At 36.6% G+C, this 16,095-nt stretch overlaps 1 protein-coding gene across 15 annotated transcripts in view; it reads right to left on the reverse strand.

Moving 5' to 3' along the window:
• Window positions 1-16,095, reverse strand: part of KDM6A (lysine demethylase 6A) — a 154,810-nt gene that overhangs the window by 41,321 nt on the left and 97,394 nt on the right. For 5 of the 15 annotated variants that reach the window (XM_080575069.1, XM_080575068.1, XM_080575067.1 and 2 more), the window contains 9 exons: window positions 15,508-15,601; window positions 10,511-10,637; window positions 7,667-7,765; window positions 7,076-7,295; window positions 6,380-6,514; window positions 5,780-5,935; window positions 5,034-5,129; window positions 2,358-2,462; window positions 1,350-1,745 (listed from right to left, as the gene is read on the reverse strand). In XM_080575069.1, the coding sequence (XP_080431195.1) occupies window positions 1,350-1,745; window positions 2,358-2,462; window positions 5,034-5,129; window positions 5,780-5,935; window positions 6,380-6,514; window positions 7,076-7,295; window positions 7,667-7,765; window positions 10,511-10,637; window positions 15,508-15,601 (1,428 nt within the window). The remainder of the gene's footprint in view (window positions 1-1,349; window positions 1,746-2,357; window positions 2,463-5,033; window positions 5,130-5,779; window positions 5,936-6,379; window positions 6,515-7,075; window positions 7,296-7,666; window positions 7,766-10,510; window positions 10,638-15,507; window positions 15,602-16,095) is intronic. The other 10 variants (XM_080575065.1, XM_080575064.1, XM_080575063.1 and 7 more) reach the window with 3 other exon arrangements.

Here is a 16,095-nt window from a genome sequence, read left to right on the forward strand (position 1 = left end):
CTCTTATACATAATTTCTTAACTCCTCTATGCCACTTAATCACTGATAAATAATTTTTTAATCAGGAGTTCATTTGGTACCTGTGGAGAACGTAACAGACTCAGAAATTCTGCTCTCTGAATACACACAGGGCAAAGATGCGATGCGTACAGTAAGTGGTACTACAAGCTTTCCTTGGATCAGTTACCAAAACTTTCCAAATGTGCATTTCAGAAGCACCATCTGTACAGAGGCCATCTCCTACTGCAGTTTATCACTTGCCTACTTTATGCACACTAGCACCACAGATACCTAATATTAAGCAGATACATCTCTAGTAAGTGCAGAACTTTTAGACAACACAGAGGAAAGAGAACAATGAATTCTAATGCAAGCAACAGGTAACCAAGCTTATAAGTCATGTAAATAATATTATTGACATAAAGTTTTTAAAGATCCTGTTATAGTGCTCTTCTACTTCTGAATAACATTGTACATGAGACGTTCCTGTATTATCTCAGTTTTTGTTGCAATGTACATGGAGTTAACTAGGCATGTATGTACATGTCTGTTCTCTAATTCTTCAACATTAGACTAAAATAACATGCAGTAATAACTAAGCAAGAAATTTATGAAGTTTTGAGGAAGAAAACAATATTCTATCAAGCTCTATAACCAATCTGGTAAAACTGAATTATATCATTACGGTATCTTCCTCCACAAGACCTTGTTAGGCTCACAAGGTAAGTCTTAGAATACAGTCTTAGAAGATAGACATTTGGGCTGAAATTAAAAGATAGGTCCATCTTAAAGTTCCAGCACACACATACACAAAGTTCCCTTACACACTTTAATCACCATGGATTTTTACTGACAGTATTTTTTTTCTGCAAGTAACTGTGTGGGATTGATTGCTATATGTTAATTTTGAAAGATCATACGGAAGCAAAATATGGGTAACAATTATATCATAATGACAGCGTAATGACAAAAACGACTACAACATTCAGCTTTCCATGAAATACGCACATTCCTACTACAAACACAGTCATAATGTTTTACACTAAAGAAGCAACAGCAAGACGTACAAATGCTTGGTAAAGAATTTTTTCTGGAACCGTAGGAAGTTGAACAGTATGCAACTGCACTCTTTGATTTATAATCATTTTCTTTATCCTGAGACAGTTGATTTAATGCATATATTTTAAACAACAAAATGCAACAGGTAGGTTTAACCCACTGTATGTTTGACTTGCATGTCATCAACTTTAGGAAACAGAAAACGTGTGTTGGCAAATGAGAGACTTCAAATGGCGACTTGCTTATTACGCCTTCCTAGCATGCTGTACTAGTAAACTGGAATTGCATACCTGAGTGGAGTTAGATAGTTGGTTTTTCCACGGCTCCTCTGCGCTGCTGGTCAGGTTTGTGCGGTTATGAGGTAGAGAGAGTGCGTTTCGCTGCAGGTAAGGCACGTTTCCATTACTTCCACTTTCTGTTATGTGATTATTGCCTATCAAAATAGTGTCTGTACTACCCAGCGTTCTTGCTGTGCTGCAGGGAATGGGGCCTGCTGGAAAGGGTCCATTAGCCATAGGCTGCCCGGGGCAGGCCGGACGGATTCCACGCTGAGCGACATTAGGCACTCTGGTTAGAGCAACCTGCGGCTGCTGACCAGAGACAGAGTTTGTAGGCAGTGATGAATCAGCTGTTGGCCCGTTAGGAATTCCAGTAGATCGTACCTGTGCAACTCCTGTTTGTCTCATCTAACGGAAGATGAACAAAGCACAAGAACATTAGTTACAGAATTTAAGAAGTAAGGATCATACAAGGCTTGTGTATTTTATCGCATATGGCTTCAGCTTTCTATTGATTTTGACATCTTCCCAGTTGCTTTTGAGAAGTAAGATGACTCATGCTCACAAATGCGCTGAATGAATTTTAAGGTAAAGCTATCGGCACACTTTTCTTCTAGGCTCTTCAGTTTGAGTGTTAGCATTTTACTGCTAAAGTTGGACACTAAGAGAGAAAGAAGTGAACAATGAGAGCAGGAGAGATATGCTGTAATATGGCTTACTACAAATAAGTATTTTTCAACTCAGACTGCTTTTAGATGCATCCACTCACTTTAGTTTGAAAGTGTGGCTTGAAAAGTTTTACATTCTCTGGTAGCCCTATAATAAAACACAACTAAAACCATTAAGTTTCAACCAGTAAGCCACAATTAAACTTTATACGAAAAAAAAAAAAGATGACAATGTAATGTAGTAAAGGGCATGAGAACTCTGTACAATAAAAATTCTTAAGAATCCAAGAAACACAACAGACACCATCACCAATAAAAGTTTTCTAGAACAGAAAAATATTTTTGTTCTCACCTGCTGGTGTTGCTGCATCAAGACAAACTGACTCTCCAGCTGTTCCAGCATAAGTTTCTGTGCTGGATTTAAATTATTTCTGTTTGCACGCAGCTGTTCCAAGTGCTGGAAAAAAACCCAAACCAACAGTACAGTTCAGAATCATTACAGTTGTGTGCAAGTTTTAATAACTTTCTTGCATACATTACTAAGCATTTTCAATGAAGGCAAGATTTGCAAAGCTGAAAACATGATCAAGATTTCTAATGCAGACTAAGACGTATTTCCTTATACTATTCTGTAACGAAACCTTATTAGCAGTCACTAAAACTACAGAGACTTTCAAAATGATTTGAGTATATAATATTATCACTTCATAAAATTAAGTGAACTGGTATCGTAAAAGAAAACTACTTTAAAGCACGATTATATGGAATTCTTATTATCATTATGTTTTTAACTATCTTTGTATCGTCCTGTTCTTTTATTAGTGTCATTCAGTACAAAGCCAATTCAACCTATAGTCACACATTAAAACTTCTCCAGAATATATGAAGAACTCAGAAAACTATATAACAATTACAGAAAGCGGTATCTTAAGATACAATACTGAACTCATTTACAACTGAAATTTAAGTATTTATTACTAAAAGCACTCATTTTTGTGTTCCTTTGAAACACACACATTTATTCTACCAATAAGAATACTTAAAGAAGTACGACAAATGCTGAAGCTGTGGAACACAAAAGAGCTATCTGAGAAGGAAAGAGACGTGTGTGTGGAACGGAGGTCAAAAGTTGCACTATGCAAAATGTGACATACAGATATTTCTCTTGTTTTTAAGTACTGAATTATTTTATATCATTTTAAGTCCCTTCAAAAAAAAAAAGAATAAAAGGGGAAAAAAAGGAAAAAAATCAAAATGACCAAATCAGGTTTGCTTTAGCTGGTTTCAGGTCTGCATATATAATTTTTCTACATCCTAATTTCCTTTGCTTTGATTATGTTGTATTAGTAATACATACATGGAAGTAATGTATTAAATGAAATATGGTTCATTCTACTTTGATGAAACATATTTGCAAAATGTGTTTCTAAAAAATCCAGGGTTGTATGAAAAAGTGGTTAAAGACAAGTTTATGCTGAACTCCCTGGATTAACAGTCCCTCTGTGAGGCACTGCAATGAATAAGACCAATCCAATTATATAAGCGATTGTGAGATGAAAACAGGGTCTCCATGGGAGTATATGTACTGCGCATATAAACAGAAGCCAAAAACTGTGTTCTGCAGTTGTTATTTTGCTGTTTTAGAAGACATCTAAACAGGGCAGCAGGCATCAGAAAGACTGGCCTAGTCCCAGTGCCAGTAAAGGCAAGTCTGCGCTCCCCTCCAGTGCTATGGGTACAGAGGCTTTGCGGACAGCGGTGCTCTTACTGCCCATCAGCTCTGTGAAACCAACACCCATCCCTCCTCCACTGGCATGTTGCAGCCCCGGAGACTACTCTGCAGCCACACAGCCCTTTCCCCACCTGCTTTTGTTAGCTGGGCCATTTGGGACATGCTACGTGCTGTACCCAGCCTCTGAGGTGCCACTTTCAAAAGGCTGATTTAGAACACATAATAAACTTTTTATTCACTTTCACCTTGCATCATATCCTCCTGGCTTTCCTATTTGTGTGTGCTGGAACCTTGTCAAACTATTGCTAGCAAATCCATTATCCCATACTTAGGGAAGCCTACTTATGCCGCTTAATGATGATGAAGTTGGATCTGGAAAAGGCAGAACTAACAATGCCTGAAAAGTTGAAAAAGTAGTAGAACATCAAATAAGCAGACAGAAATAATGAGAATGTATGAAGAGAGAGAAACGCAGAAGATAAGGGAAGACTAAAGCAGTGAGGGGTGAAAGATGGAGGGAAGGGAAGGAAAAATTATGCAGCATTGTACAGCTGGCATTGTTCAGATAAAGAAACAGCTGAAGATCTATATTGGGTGTTAAGGGGAATACTGCTCAGTCAATCAGAATGCCTTCTGTCTCTGCACTGTATTCCTTTTTATTTTTCCCTGTATCCAAAGCAGTATCTGTGATACATGGGTGAGAGTTTCCAGCTATGCCTGATTTTCAAAATCAGAAATTCCTGCTGAAGCTCACTGCAAGCCCTAATGAACTGAAGAAACAACAAAGCATCGTGACAAAAAAGACCTTAAGCAACATTTCCGAAACAAAAATTTCATAGAAATACGTTAAATTTGATTTGAATAATCACATTTTATAGAATGTGCAAGTTTGTTTATGCAGTTTGATACGTGAAGCTACCTGACAGGAAAAAGAGGATGCTACGATGCTTTTACACCTCCTTCAGTATCTCCCACACTACACCAAGAAGCAAAATTCACTTGGCTCACAAGTGTTACAATTTGCATATCTATCTTTAAAACATCCTAAGAAAAAAGCATTACTGTATGTTCCTACTTACATTATAGAATTCAAACAATGTAAACCTTCAGTTTCTACTGAAGATGATTTCATTATATAGCTAATCTGTCAGATTCCATAGGGAATCCATAAATACTAACACGATGTGTATTCGTTCTCATTGAATATCAGAAATGTGAAACTCAAAGTATTTATTTTCTCAAAAGAAAGAAAGAAAAACAAAAAAATCAAAGCTTCTGACCCTTTAACATATTTACCTGTAATTTCTGTGGTGTCAAGCACCAAGAATGAATTTGTTGTTGTACAGGAGGATGTGACACTGTATGGCCACTGCTCCAAACATCTGAAGTATTCTGAGAGAAAACATTATGTTAAAATGCTTGACTTTCAAAATGGTTAACATCATTTTTTTCATATCTAGATTTTATCTTATGAAAAAACTAGTCATTGTTTCAAGAATAGCAATATACACAGAGAATATACTAAAGAACACCAAACCTCATTCTACCATTCCCATACAGTACCACAGCAGTTAAAAGGAAAAAGTAAATGATTCCTAATACCATGAGAAACAATCAAATCAAATTATGCAATTAACTTAAAGGTACACTAGCGTTAAAACTGAATACTTTTATCTACTATAACACTATTACATGATGATGAAACACTTGAATTCTAAATATAAGCAAAGGCAATAGACAGGATGACATGGTTGTCTCCCTCTCTATCATCAGACTACGACTTTATTTTTTCACTTATACAACTATGATTGTAGTATAGTGCCAGCAATCTGCATTGCCCTTTCACACTTCCTATCTGAACTGTAACCTCCTTGTTAAACATATCACTGAAAAATGTTCTTTAAAATTTTTAAAAAAACATTCCCCACCTTGATGCCAAAGGATTGAAATTTACAGCACAAATTCTGTGCATGCTGCATCACTTTAGTGCATATTTCCATAGAATTTTGGTAGGGGGCTCTTTAGTTCATCAGAATATATACCTTTGTTGGACTAGATGTTCTTTTCCTCTTGGCAGGACTGGTCAGGTCATCTACTTGGCTAGAAGGAATCATGTGTAGTGGCAAGGATTGCTGTGAAATTGGTGTTTGAGTGAGGCCTAGTACAGGTTCAGTATTTGGATGATGAGGTTTACAAGCCTAAGAATCACAGAAGGAAGACAAAAATATGGTTCTATATATTCGTAGTTGTTTCCTTTAAACTACATATTTTAACAGCCCACATATTTTAAAAGGGCTGAGCAGATATTCTGAAGCCGATCTCAAAAACTGAAAAATCAGTTTCCATATGGTCATCAATGGAGGAATGTGTACCTTTCAAGGGATTATTAAACCACTGCAGCATTTCTATTTAAGATGAAATCTTTTAAAATCATGAAAATCCACAAAGGTTCTAAATTGGTACCCCCATCTTTCTCCCGTATTAGAGGGAGCTACTTCTCGATCTAGTATACCTTTGCAAATAAATCAAAGGCTTTTCATTAATAAAAGCCAGTCCTGCACTCCATAAAATAAGCTTGACCACTACAGATTGTAAAGAACCCTTAAAGCTGGGCACCTGCAGAACATAACCCAACTTCTCACCTGCTGTGCTGTGTTCATGGCACCCTGCCTGGAGGTAAGCTCTGCGGGGATTGGTAGGCTCCATGCCTCCTCAATACTAGGAAGTAATTTAGTTTTATTCTGTAGACTACCTTGTGGAAGGTTACACAACTGAGCCTAGGAAAAATTATGTAAAAAGCAAATTTAACACAAGCCTACTTTAGTAAGAGCAAGTCCATGAAATCTTCCTATATGCTGTAGCTAATTATGTCTTAAAAGAGAGGATAGATTTAAAATTTGGGGTTTTAGAAAGGTGCTAAGTATAAAGAGGGTAACCAGAATATAAACCTTTGTGAGAATCAGAACAAAGATGAGCTCTGGATTCAGAGGTCTCATAATTCTTTTTTTCTGAAATTGCAAACAAGAGTGAAAGATAGTGTGTGTGTGTTCTCTCTCTACGTTATGAGAACTTAAAAATGTAGACAATACAAAGAAAAAGTGAAGTGATGTAAAACAGTATGCATTAATTAAATGTGCGAAATAGAGTTTATAAGGAATTAAATTTCACTTAAAAATGAAGAAATAAAATATTACAGGCTATGATATGCTTACAATACATATGAAAACAGGTTATACACACCACAAACAACTGCAAGTTAGATTTGTGTGCTACTCCGCCCCTCCCCTCTGACATGTATTTGGAAGAGTATTTCCCGCTTCTTAAAACTTTAGCTTTACCTGTAAATACTTTATCCGTGCTGCAAGTGCAGAGGTATTACTACAATTTTTGCTCCTAGTTGCATTTAAGTAGCATTTAATGGCATCCTGAGGCTGGTTGCAGGACTCATAGAGTGTGCCTAGGTCCATCCAGGCTGCAGCATGGCCATGGTCCAATTGTACAGCACAGATATAGGCCTGTAAAGCATCCATAGGCTGATTTTGCTGTTGATACAGCACACTGAATAGAAAGATTAGTGAAGTTGAGAATTAATAACAAAGTCAAAATACAATGAAATATACATATCCACCCCACAGCCCTTAATAAACTTTGCTGTTATATAAAGCACAGCAATAAGCATAAACAACATTTTTACAAAATCTTAACATGCAAAGCTCATACACAAAGCATATTCATTATTTTTAAAAATTGAGAAAGCAAATATAAACATAATATTTAAACATCAAATCAGACAAATCTGATGACAATGGTAGAAATAAAAAAGGTTTATGGTCCACTTGAGAGCAAAAAGGAGTTAAAAAGCTGGTTTTCTTCATTTATATATATGCATTAGCATTGAATTTCACTGTATTACCCTGTTTCATTCTTACCCTATAGAACACCATGTATCTGCACTTGCTTCTGATTTATCAATAGATTGCCTATAAGATATAAAGGCATCCTGAACTTTCCCAATACTTGAATAGCACCTGGGAGAAGAAAAAAAGAACTTTGGTAATATTTAAAGAAGTTAATCAGTGAGGATGGCTTACCAAGACTGGTCTGATAAATGTTAAATCATGCAAATACATACTCATCTAGATGAATCCAAACATTTGCTGTTTCTGAACGCTGGGCACAAGCAGACTCAAATTTCTTTGTCAACATATATTACAAACTGTTTATTTGAGAAGTACACCAGAGCTGTTTAAAACCTAGCTTACTGCATTCATAAGGAAAGCAGAAGTCACATTACAGTTTGAAGAGCTACATTTGTTTTGCTTACAGTATCTCAGTGGTCAATAGGAAAAATATTTATGTACAGACATTATTTTAAAGAAACAATTACGCTACTTATTTCATGAAACTTATTGTAATAAAATATCATCTTCTACAAGGAGTGTTTCATGATCATTAAGAGAGAATAACTAATTCAATCAAGATGGCCCTTGACTGCCTTGTACATTTCTTTTATGCATTTCTCATATTTCAGTAAGATTTCAAGTAATGAACAACATACCAGTTTTACTACATACAGAGACCAAGACATTCTCTAAAAAAACCCTTGCTTGTCTGGATTTTTTTTGTGTTTTTTTACTTGAATATTAGGCATATACTACAACTTCACAGGTATTCTGGCATTATAAGCAGAAATATCAGGTCTTGAAAGAGAACTACCATTATACCACAGGGAATATACCTACCTTTTTAAAATGAAAACCTTCAAATAAATAAAATATTAAAAATGCATATGCGTTTACTAGGTTTGTTTACAATAGCTCTGTTCCTTATGTTGTTTGTAGTAAGTTTCCTTCTTGGAAAAAGAACTCACAGCTTTCAAAGCAGATAAATAACAAGAGAAAATTTATTCTAGTAAAAAATAATATCGAAGCAAACCAGTACAGGTGAAGATCTATCAAACACGCTACACTTCTGTATATTCTTAAGGCTCACTAGAAAATACTCTAATACCTAGTGGTACTTGGTCTAAAAAGACCCATTAAATCTCAACACAATGTTTCAGAAGATCATTTTAATCACAGTCTAACCCAAGTTCCAATAGGCATCTTGAAATCTGTCTGATTAACAGATACACAAAGACTCCAAGTAGGATAACACTAACATTAAGCACCCAACAAACCTTTAAAAAGGGTGGCGTGGTGTTGTGTTTTTGTTGTTTGTTTTTTTTTTTTTTTTTTTTTGGGGGGGGTGGATTAGAGAGGGGTGGAGATGGAGATGTGGTGGTGGTATATTTTTTGCAAGGTATCTAGGAAACTAGCCTTAAATCAACATGCTACCCAGTTTGGTGGAAGGCCAGAAGAGGAAGAAATAGCACAAGAGAATACACAGGGAGAGAGAAAAAGAGGAAGAGCAAATGCAGACAGACCAGCCCTGTAACCTTATTACTCCCCTTTTCTCCTGCCAGCACATGGATTGGAAGAATGAGGCACAGAAACATTTCAGTGTAGTCCTCCCTGTAGAGTGCAAGGGACACTTCCACTAGGTTTTCTCTTCCCCCTTTTCCTCCATTCCTCACCCTCATTTGTATGGTCCTAGGTTTCACCCCAACCACATTAAAGCCTAGGCACAGCAAGAGCACAGCAGCTGCCCACAATACTCCACAGAGCCCTGGCTGTGCCCTGCTTCTGTGTAAGAAATCAACTAGCTCTAGCCGCGTGGAATGGGACTTCAGAGGAAAAAAGAAAAAGCAGGTTTTTATGCCAGCAGATGAGAAGATGAGCCAGACAATCCCTGGCTAGTTTTCCCTTTTCTCCCCACTCCTACTCCAACCCTCTGCCCTTCACACTCACCGCGCTCCTCCCTTAGCCTGCAGACTGCTGGTTTAAAAGCCCTGTCCTAAAGGACCAGCTGCAGGAATGTAACTAGGATGACAAAAACAGTTTGTTCTAGTTGTGTTTCACAAGAACCTCCAAGAAAGTGAGCTGGAAAATACTGAGGTTAGTATATTAATTTTCTTTCTGCATAATTTCTATTTAACGTATTTCTCAACAGAACTGACCCATTCACATGTGGACTTATACTGTTCTCAATGCTTTCAAGCTTATAGAAAGGAAGTTGGATTGTTATTCTCCCAAACCCAGATATTCCAAGAGTTACTGCTGGCATGTTTATAAAGCACCCGTTTTCTTTAAAAGGAGACCAAGAAGAGTCATCAAATTGATAGAATTTACATCTTGAAGCGAGTTAATTTTCAAGTGAAAAATGCTGTGCTTAAGTAGAGATGAACACAACACATAAGTAGAAATCAAAATTGGTCCACCTGAGCTATCCTGGCCTAACATTCAGTTGTAATCTATTTTGTTTGCAGTTGAATGTATACCTGAAAAAAGTATTTGTATTTTACTGCTGAAATTGATTGAGACTAGAAGTGAGGTTTTGACAAAAAATAATCAGGGAATAATCAGAAAAGTAAAAAGAAGCAGGAGAGGCTGACATTAGTGTAAATGTGTAAACTGAATAACAACTACAAGAAAAGCAGGACCACTTAGGTAATATAATTAATTTCAACTTCTAATCTATATTCATCCCAAGTATGTCTGCACCTTGTCTTTCTACACACTTTCCAGAAAATTAGACTTCAGTAGATACATACAACTTTTCCCTTCATTTTTCCTCCAAAGCTGTTAAGGACAACGTAAAAGATAACTCCTAATGATCAGTATCCTCAAAGAAGCTACAAATACAGTTAGAGTGTCTATAAAGTCATCTCTCACCTTCCAAGGAAATACCAGGATTGACCAGAATTTGGATCCGCTTCTAGAGATTTCTGGAGATATTGTATAGCATAACTTTCCTTGGTTGCCTTGTCTCCAAGCTGATCCACGGTGTGATGCATCCAGCCTACAGAAAGAATCCATAAATGGCAGAAGTGAAATTCTCCAAGACTATTTAATGCTTTGGCACAGCAGGATATTGACAGCTTTAGTTCCTCTTTAAAAATAGGAATATGAAACAATGCTATTGCTTACATACACTATTATGAATGAAACTTTTAAAATTTACTTTTTATGTTCTATACTAAAATTACAAGATGAAAGGACCTAGAGTGAAAATTACTTTCAGGTGGTTTTAAAACATTTTTGTTTAAAGCATTTTCTACAAGGTTAGAAGCATAACTATTAACCACTCAATCTTCTTCTATAAAAAGTTAACTTGAAAATGTTAACTCTTTTCTTCTCTGAACAGAGGCACCTTTACTGTCATTGTGAAAAATGTTACAGGGAAAATGGTGGTATAACTATTATCTGTATATTATAATCAGTTTACCCTTTCCTTCTAAATGCTGATATTCATCCTATATATTTGTACCATTCCCCAACAGAACACTGGTAAGAAATGCCGTATCTCCACTTAAATTTTTCATACATTGTCATTTGATCTTCATCACTACAACATCCTTTCCTTTTACCTTGGCGAACAGAATCACCTCTCATCTACATACCAAATTCTACCAAAAAGATCATTTTATTTTCTCACCTGACCACACGATACCCTTCCATATCCTTCCCTTTTTTAGTTACACCAGATTAATTATTTATCTCCACTTTAATAGCCTTCCGCAATCCATGCCCCCAAAACATCTTTTACATGCTATTAAAGTACATCTCTGCTCTAGCAATGATGTAAGACTTGGTTACCATTTCAAATAAAGCTTCTTTATCATCTACTTAAGCTTCTTCCTATCTGCCTCTATCACAGAATCATCTAGGTTGGAAGAGACCTCCAAGATCACCGAGTCCAACCTCTGACCTAACACTAACAAGTCCTCCACTAAACCATATCACGAAGGGCTACATCTAAACGTCTTTTAAAGACCTCCAGGGATGGCGACTCATCCACCTCCCTGGGCAGCCCATTCCAATGCCTAACAACCCTTTCGGTAAAGTTCTTCCTAATATCCAACCTAAACCTCCCCTGGCGCAACTTTAGCCCATTCCCCTCGTCCTGTCACCAGGCACGTGGGAGAAGAATCCCCTTTAAGCAGTCACAAAGTTATCCTACTGCTGTTAGTATCATGAGTACAAGGAAGTCCTTTGTAACAGGCCGCTGACTTGCTGAAGTCTCTGCCTACCACACTGGTCAATAATGTCTTGCTGTTTGCTTAATCCCCCCCCATTTGTCTTGATAACCCATTGCTTTTTGCCAAACATCTGTAAACTCTAAGATATGACAACAGACCGTCCCTTTGTTTTTATAGTACCCTGCTCAAAAATGACCCCTTGTGAAATGCTGTATCAGTTTATGCAAACCTTGGATTTTTTTTTCAATTCCATGCGCTTATAGTTTATCAACGGTCACAGTGACACTTCTGCAAACAGAAGGCAAACTTCCAGGCTTTAAAAAACAGGCAATCTAGGCGAAAATTCTATCTACTGAACAACATTTGCTCGAGGTGTTTTAAGAAGTTTCCAAGTCTCCGCATGGAAACTGTGGTTAGAAGGTTAAGTTTGAATATTTCATGGACTGCGGGAAATACCAGGTTAGAAGTCAAGCGGTTACAGTGCTGACAAAAGAGTACTTTATCTTGTCTGAAGATGGATCAAGTCAAAACACTGCCCATCAGGGAAAAAAAAAAAAAAAAAAAAAGCAGCATTTTTGCAGAGATACATAACATACACAACATTCTTTAATGGACTTCATAAACAAAACACAATTTTTATGCAAATCCCAGGTCAGTGAAGTTCTTAAGCATATAGCAAATATTCATGCTCTACGAAAAAGGTTTATGTGAGGGTGGTTATCTGAATGCACCTGCGCAATTGTATAGTAAAGATAAAATGTATCGGGTGAAGTGGTAGGCCAAGCCCCAGTGAGATAAAGGTAATAAATAGTTCAGAAAGTCTAAACATGGTTAAAACAGACATTAAACATTTTCCCAAATCTTCCAAAGTGTTGTCTGGTGATGTCTATTTTATACTTAACCTGAACCTGGCCGGACTGAGAGATAACATGCTGTATCTTCAGATCTTTACTGAGGTTCACTGATAAGAAACAAGAATCTACTTCTAGGAGACAGAAATGAGAACTACCAAAGCCTATCTAGTTTCACTGCTGAACCAAGTGTTGCTTCCTGATTTTATCTGTCTACCTGAGGGGAGGTGAAAAAAGCAGAAGGCAGGAGAGGGAGAACAAAGTTTTCTACTAGAACAGCATAGGTAAAGGAAACTGGATCTCTCTTTTCCTCATGCATAAAATGGAAGAACGTATAGAAAGATGGCAATCTAAAAACCTTGATAAACTGTCTAGTTTCTCCTTTGCAAGACCTAACTCAAATTGTCAACTAGAATACTGAATGCTCCTCTACTTCTGGGATCTTTTCAGCATTATAATCAAAAATGCTGATTTTGTCCAGGTTTCAGGCTCATTTTCAGGACTTTACAATGTAATTTGTAACAAATAACCATGTTTCCTCTGCAAGAACATGTTCCAGCCTGGCTCATGCTTCAGTTGGTTTTATGCCTATCAATCACTCTCATGCTGAACTTACGGCAATTGCTTTTTCCCTGAAAAACATAATCTCAGACTCTGAAGAGATGAGCCTCTTCCCTATTTTAGTATCTCACAATGGCTCATCCAATTATACAGACACCTCCTAGGAGTGCCCCCAGATAAAAGTCCTTGGGAGAATGCTTTGGGAAAAAGCAGATGCTTACATTGTTCCTACACTCCTCCTCATGCAACTGTTAATTACAATTGGAGAAAGAATACTGGGACAGATTTGATCTTCAGTCTCATCTGGTACGGCTGTCCTTATTTAATGTAATTTTAGGCAAAGTGGTGAAACGAATTATTGTCTGGAAAGCAAATGAATTGTGGTAAAAAAGAAGAAACAAACTGTTCTTATCCAACTGCACAGATCTTCCCGTTACATCTATCGGAACTAATTAGCACGCATCAGCTCAAACACGTACATATTTCTCTGAGAATCACAAGCTTCTCTTCCACAATGACCTGTTTTGGAGAACAGCAACGGGAGCAAAGTTTTTAATAATTCTCCCAAACAACATCTGAACTTCCCTAGATTTCACTCCTTGCTCAATAAACATTAACTAGCTAAGGAAAATAAACAAAAGGTATTTTCATGCCAAAATAATTTTTCTGTTAGAGTTAAAAAAAGTTCGATCTAGAAATACGAATACATTCTGATTGTTTTTTGCCAGTAGCATTCTGGCAGATGGCAGGTATTTTCTATTATTTTTTCTAAGCAGCACTGTACCACCCAGACCATGCTTTGTTAGGAGGTGTTTTATTATCAGTTGCTAGAACCTAGATCTGTGATAAACACCACACTCTGATAAACAGGACTATTAGCAGCAAAGAGGAAAAGACACAGTATTGTTCCTTGAATGTTCTGGTTAAAACCACTCTGTCCCTTCCTCCACATAGAAGCTACCCCCACTATCACAACCAGGTGCCCTATGCTGATTGAACAGGGGAAGTGAATCCAGTTTTTAGACAGCACTGCTCTGATTGACAGCACAGAGACCTGCGGTATGATTTCGTGAATACAACCATGCCTTTGCTTCTAGTCTAGCAATGTGTCAGACAGAGTTGAAAAAGCATTGGTCAGCTATTTTGGGCAGTCTATCTCCTGTTGATTTTATGTGTAGCTGTTCTGGATGAAACTGCTGACAATTTATACTAGGTGGGATAGTACCAAGTTAAAGAAAAAAAAATTCAAAAATTAAAAAATTAAAGGGGATACTGGAACGTAAGGAACGCTGTCATGTGACAAGAAGATCAGCATCGAGACTCCAGCAGTTTCATTTGTTATTTCACATAGAAAAATCAAAAGCTAAACAAATTAGCCCACTCCAAATACATACACAACCAGAATTACAAAAAAAAAAAAAAAAAGTATTGTGGCCATATCTTAGTACCAGGTACTAATTTGAATTAAAAAACCACTGTGTGAAGGGAAAAAAAATTAAAAAAAAAAGAGATGGGCATAAGCAGGCTAAATTAATATTTGGAATAATAAATTAGATGAGGAACATGGAGAAAGTGAATGAAGAATTTGCACTGGATTGAATAATTTTAACAAAATATTCTGGAAAGAATATTCTATTTTAGAAGGCATATAGGGCAAATGTAATTTATTCTACCCACCCATTACAAGTTTTTGTCTACAAATGATTTATCAGCTTTCTATAAATATGGGAGATGACAAATTTTAAAAGGTAGTGTTTTTTCACTGTTTTGGTAGCTTCTGTTATGGAATCTGATGATAAAATTTTAGTTAGAAGAGCCATGTTTTTTATTAAACACTAATAATTATGAAGAAAGAAAAGGTAAAATTTTCATTCGCAGTGTTCTTCTATTCTGCAGCAGAAAAGAGTATTTTGGTTTACTGCCCTTAACCTGGCTGTTCAAGGGATGTTCCCCGAGGCAGAATTCAGAATTCAAAGAATACAGAATTCTAACTACTGTACTCTTGGCTCTGAAAGATCACCCCCTCATTGCCCAAAACCTGTAGCACAGATACTGCAGCAAGTCTAAGAGCTTTTTAATTTTGTAAGTCTAATTAAAATATTTCCCTTCTCTCTTATTTTCTTAATTATCTACTGTTATGCTTTCTATTTTGGGTGAAAAACTCATGTATGATACTCAGTGTTTAAGACTCACTTTGGAAATGGAGCCTTAAAACACCATTGCTGAATGCAAAGATAGAAAAAAGAAACACAGGAAAATAAAAGTTGATTTTACATACCTAACTGCTGTAAGACAGTTGCTTTTACTTGTGCAGGAAGGTTTTCGATCTGCAAAAGTTGTTCATAAGCTTCCTTTGCAGAGTGATACTTTCTCTGCAAAAGGAAAAAAGTAAATTGATTAATCATAAAGCTTACAATAGATCACCAATAGCAACGATTTCACAGCACTGACAGCACACAAACACATTGACAAAAAAAATCTAGAACTTTTTTCTTGCATACAGTGCATATGAAAGCTTTCCTGAGTGACGTATATATATGTTAAGAGAATAACTTCCGTATAGTATTTAATATAAATTAAATATTTAAAATATTCAAGGGAAATTTGTAAATTATTAAATTTGGTCAGCTCCTCACACATGCATTATGCTTCTTATACTAAAACGAACATACTGCTTTTTAAGGGGAATGCTTGATTGTGAGTCTACATCTGAAAAAAGAACCTACACAAATTACTCCCAGGAAATTCATAACAGAAATGAAGATCATCAGTAACTGGTGGCTGGTATAATTTTGCATCTCCCTTCTCTGTGCTATATTTGAACTGCCTTTCCAATCTATTTGTTGTATGGTAAGAGTCCCACCAT

This window comes from Anser brachyrhynchus (assembly GCF_964034855.1).
Source record: "Anser brachyrhynchus genome assembly, chromosome: 1".
Lineage (NCBI taxonomy): Eukaryota > Metazoa > Chordata > Aves > Anseriformes > Anatidae > Anser > Anser brachyrhynchus.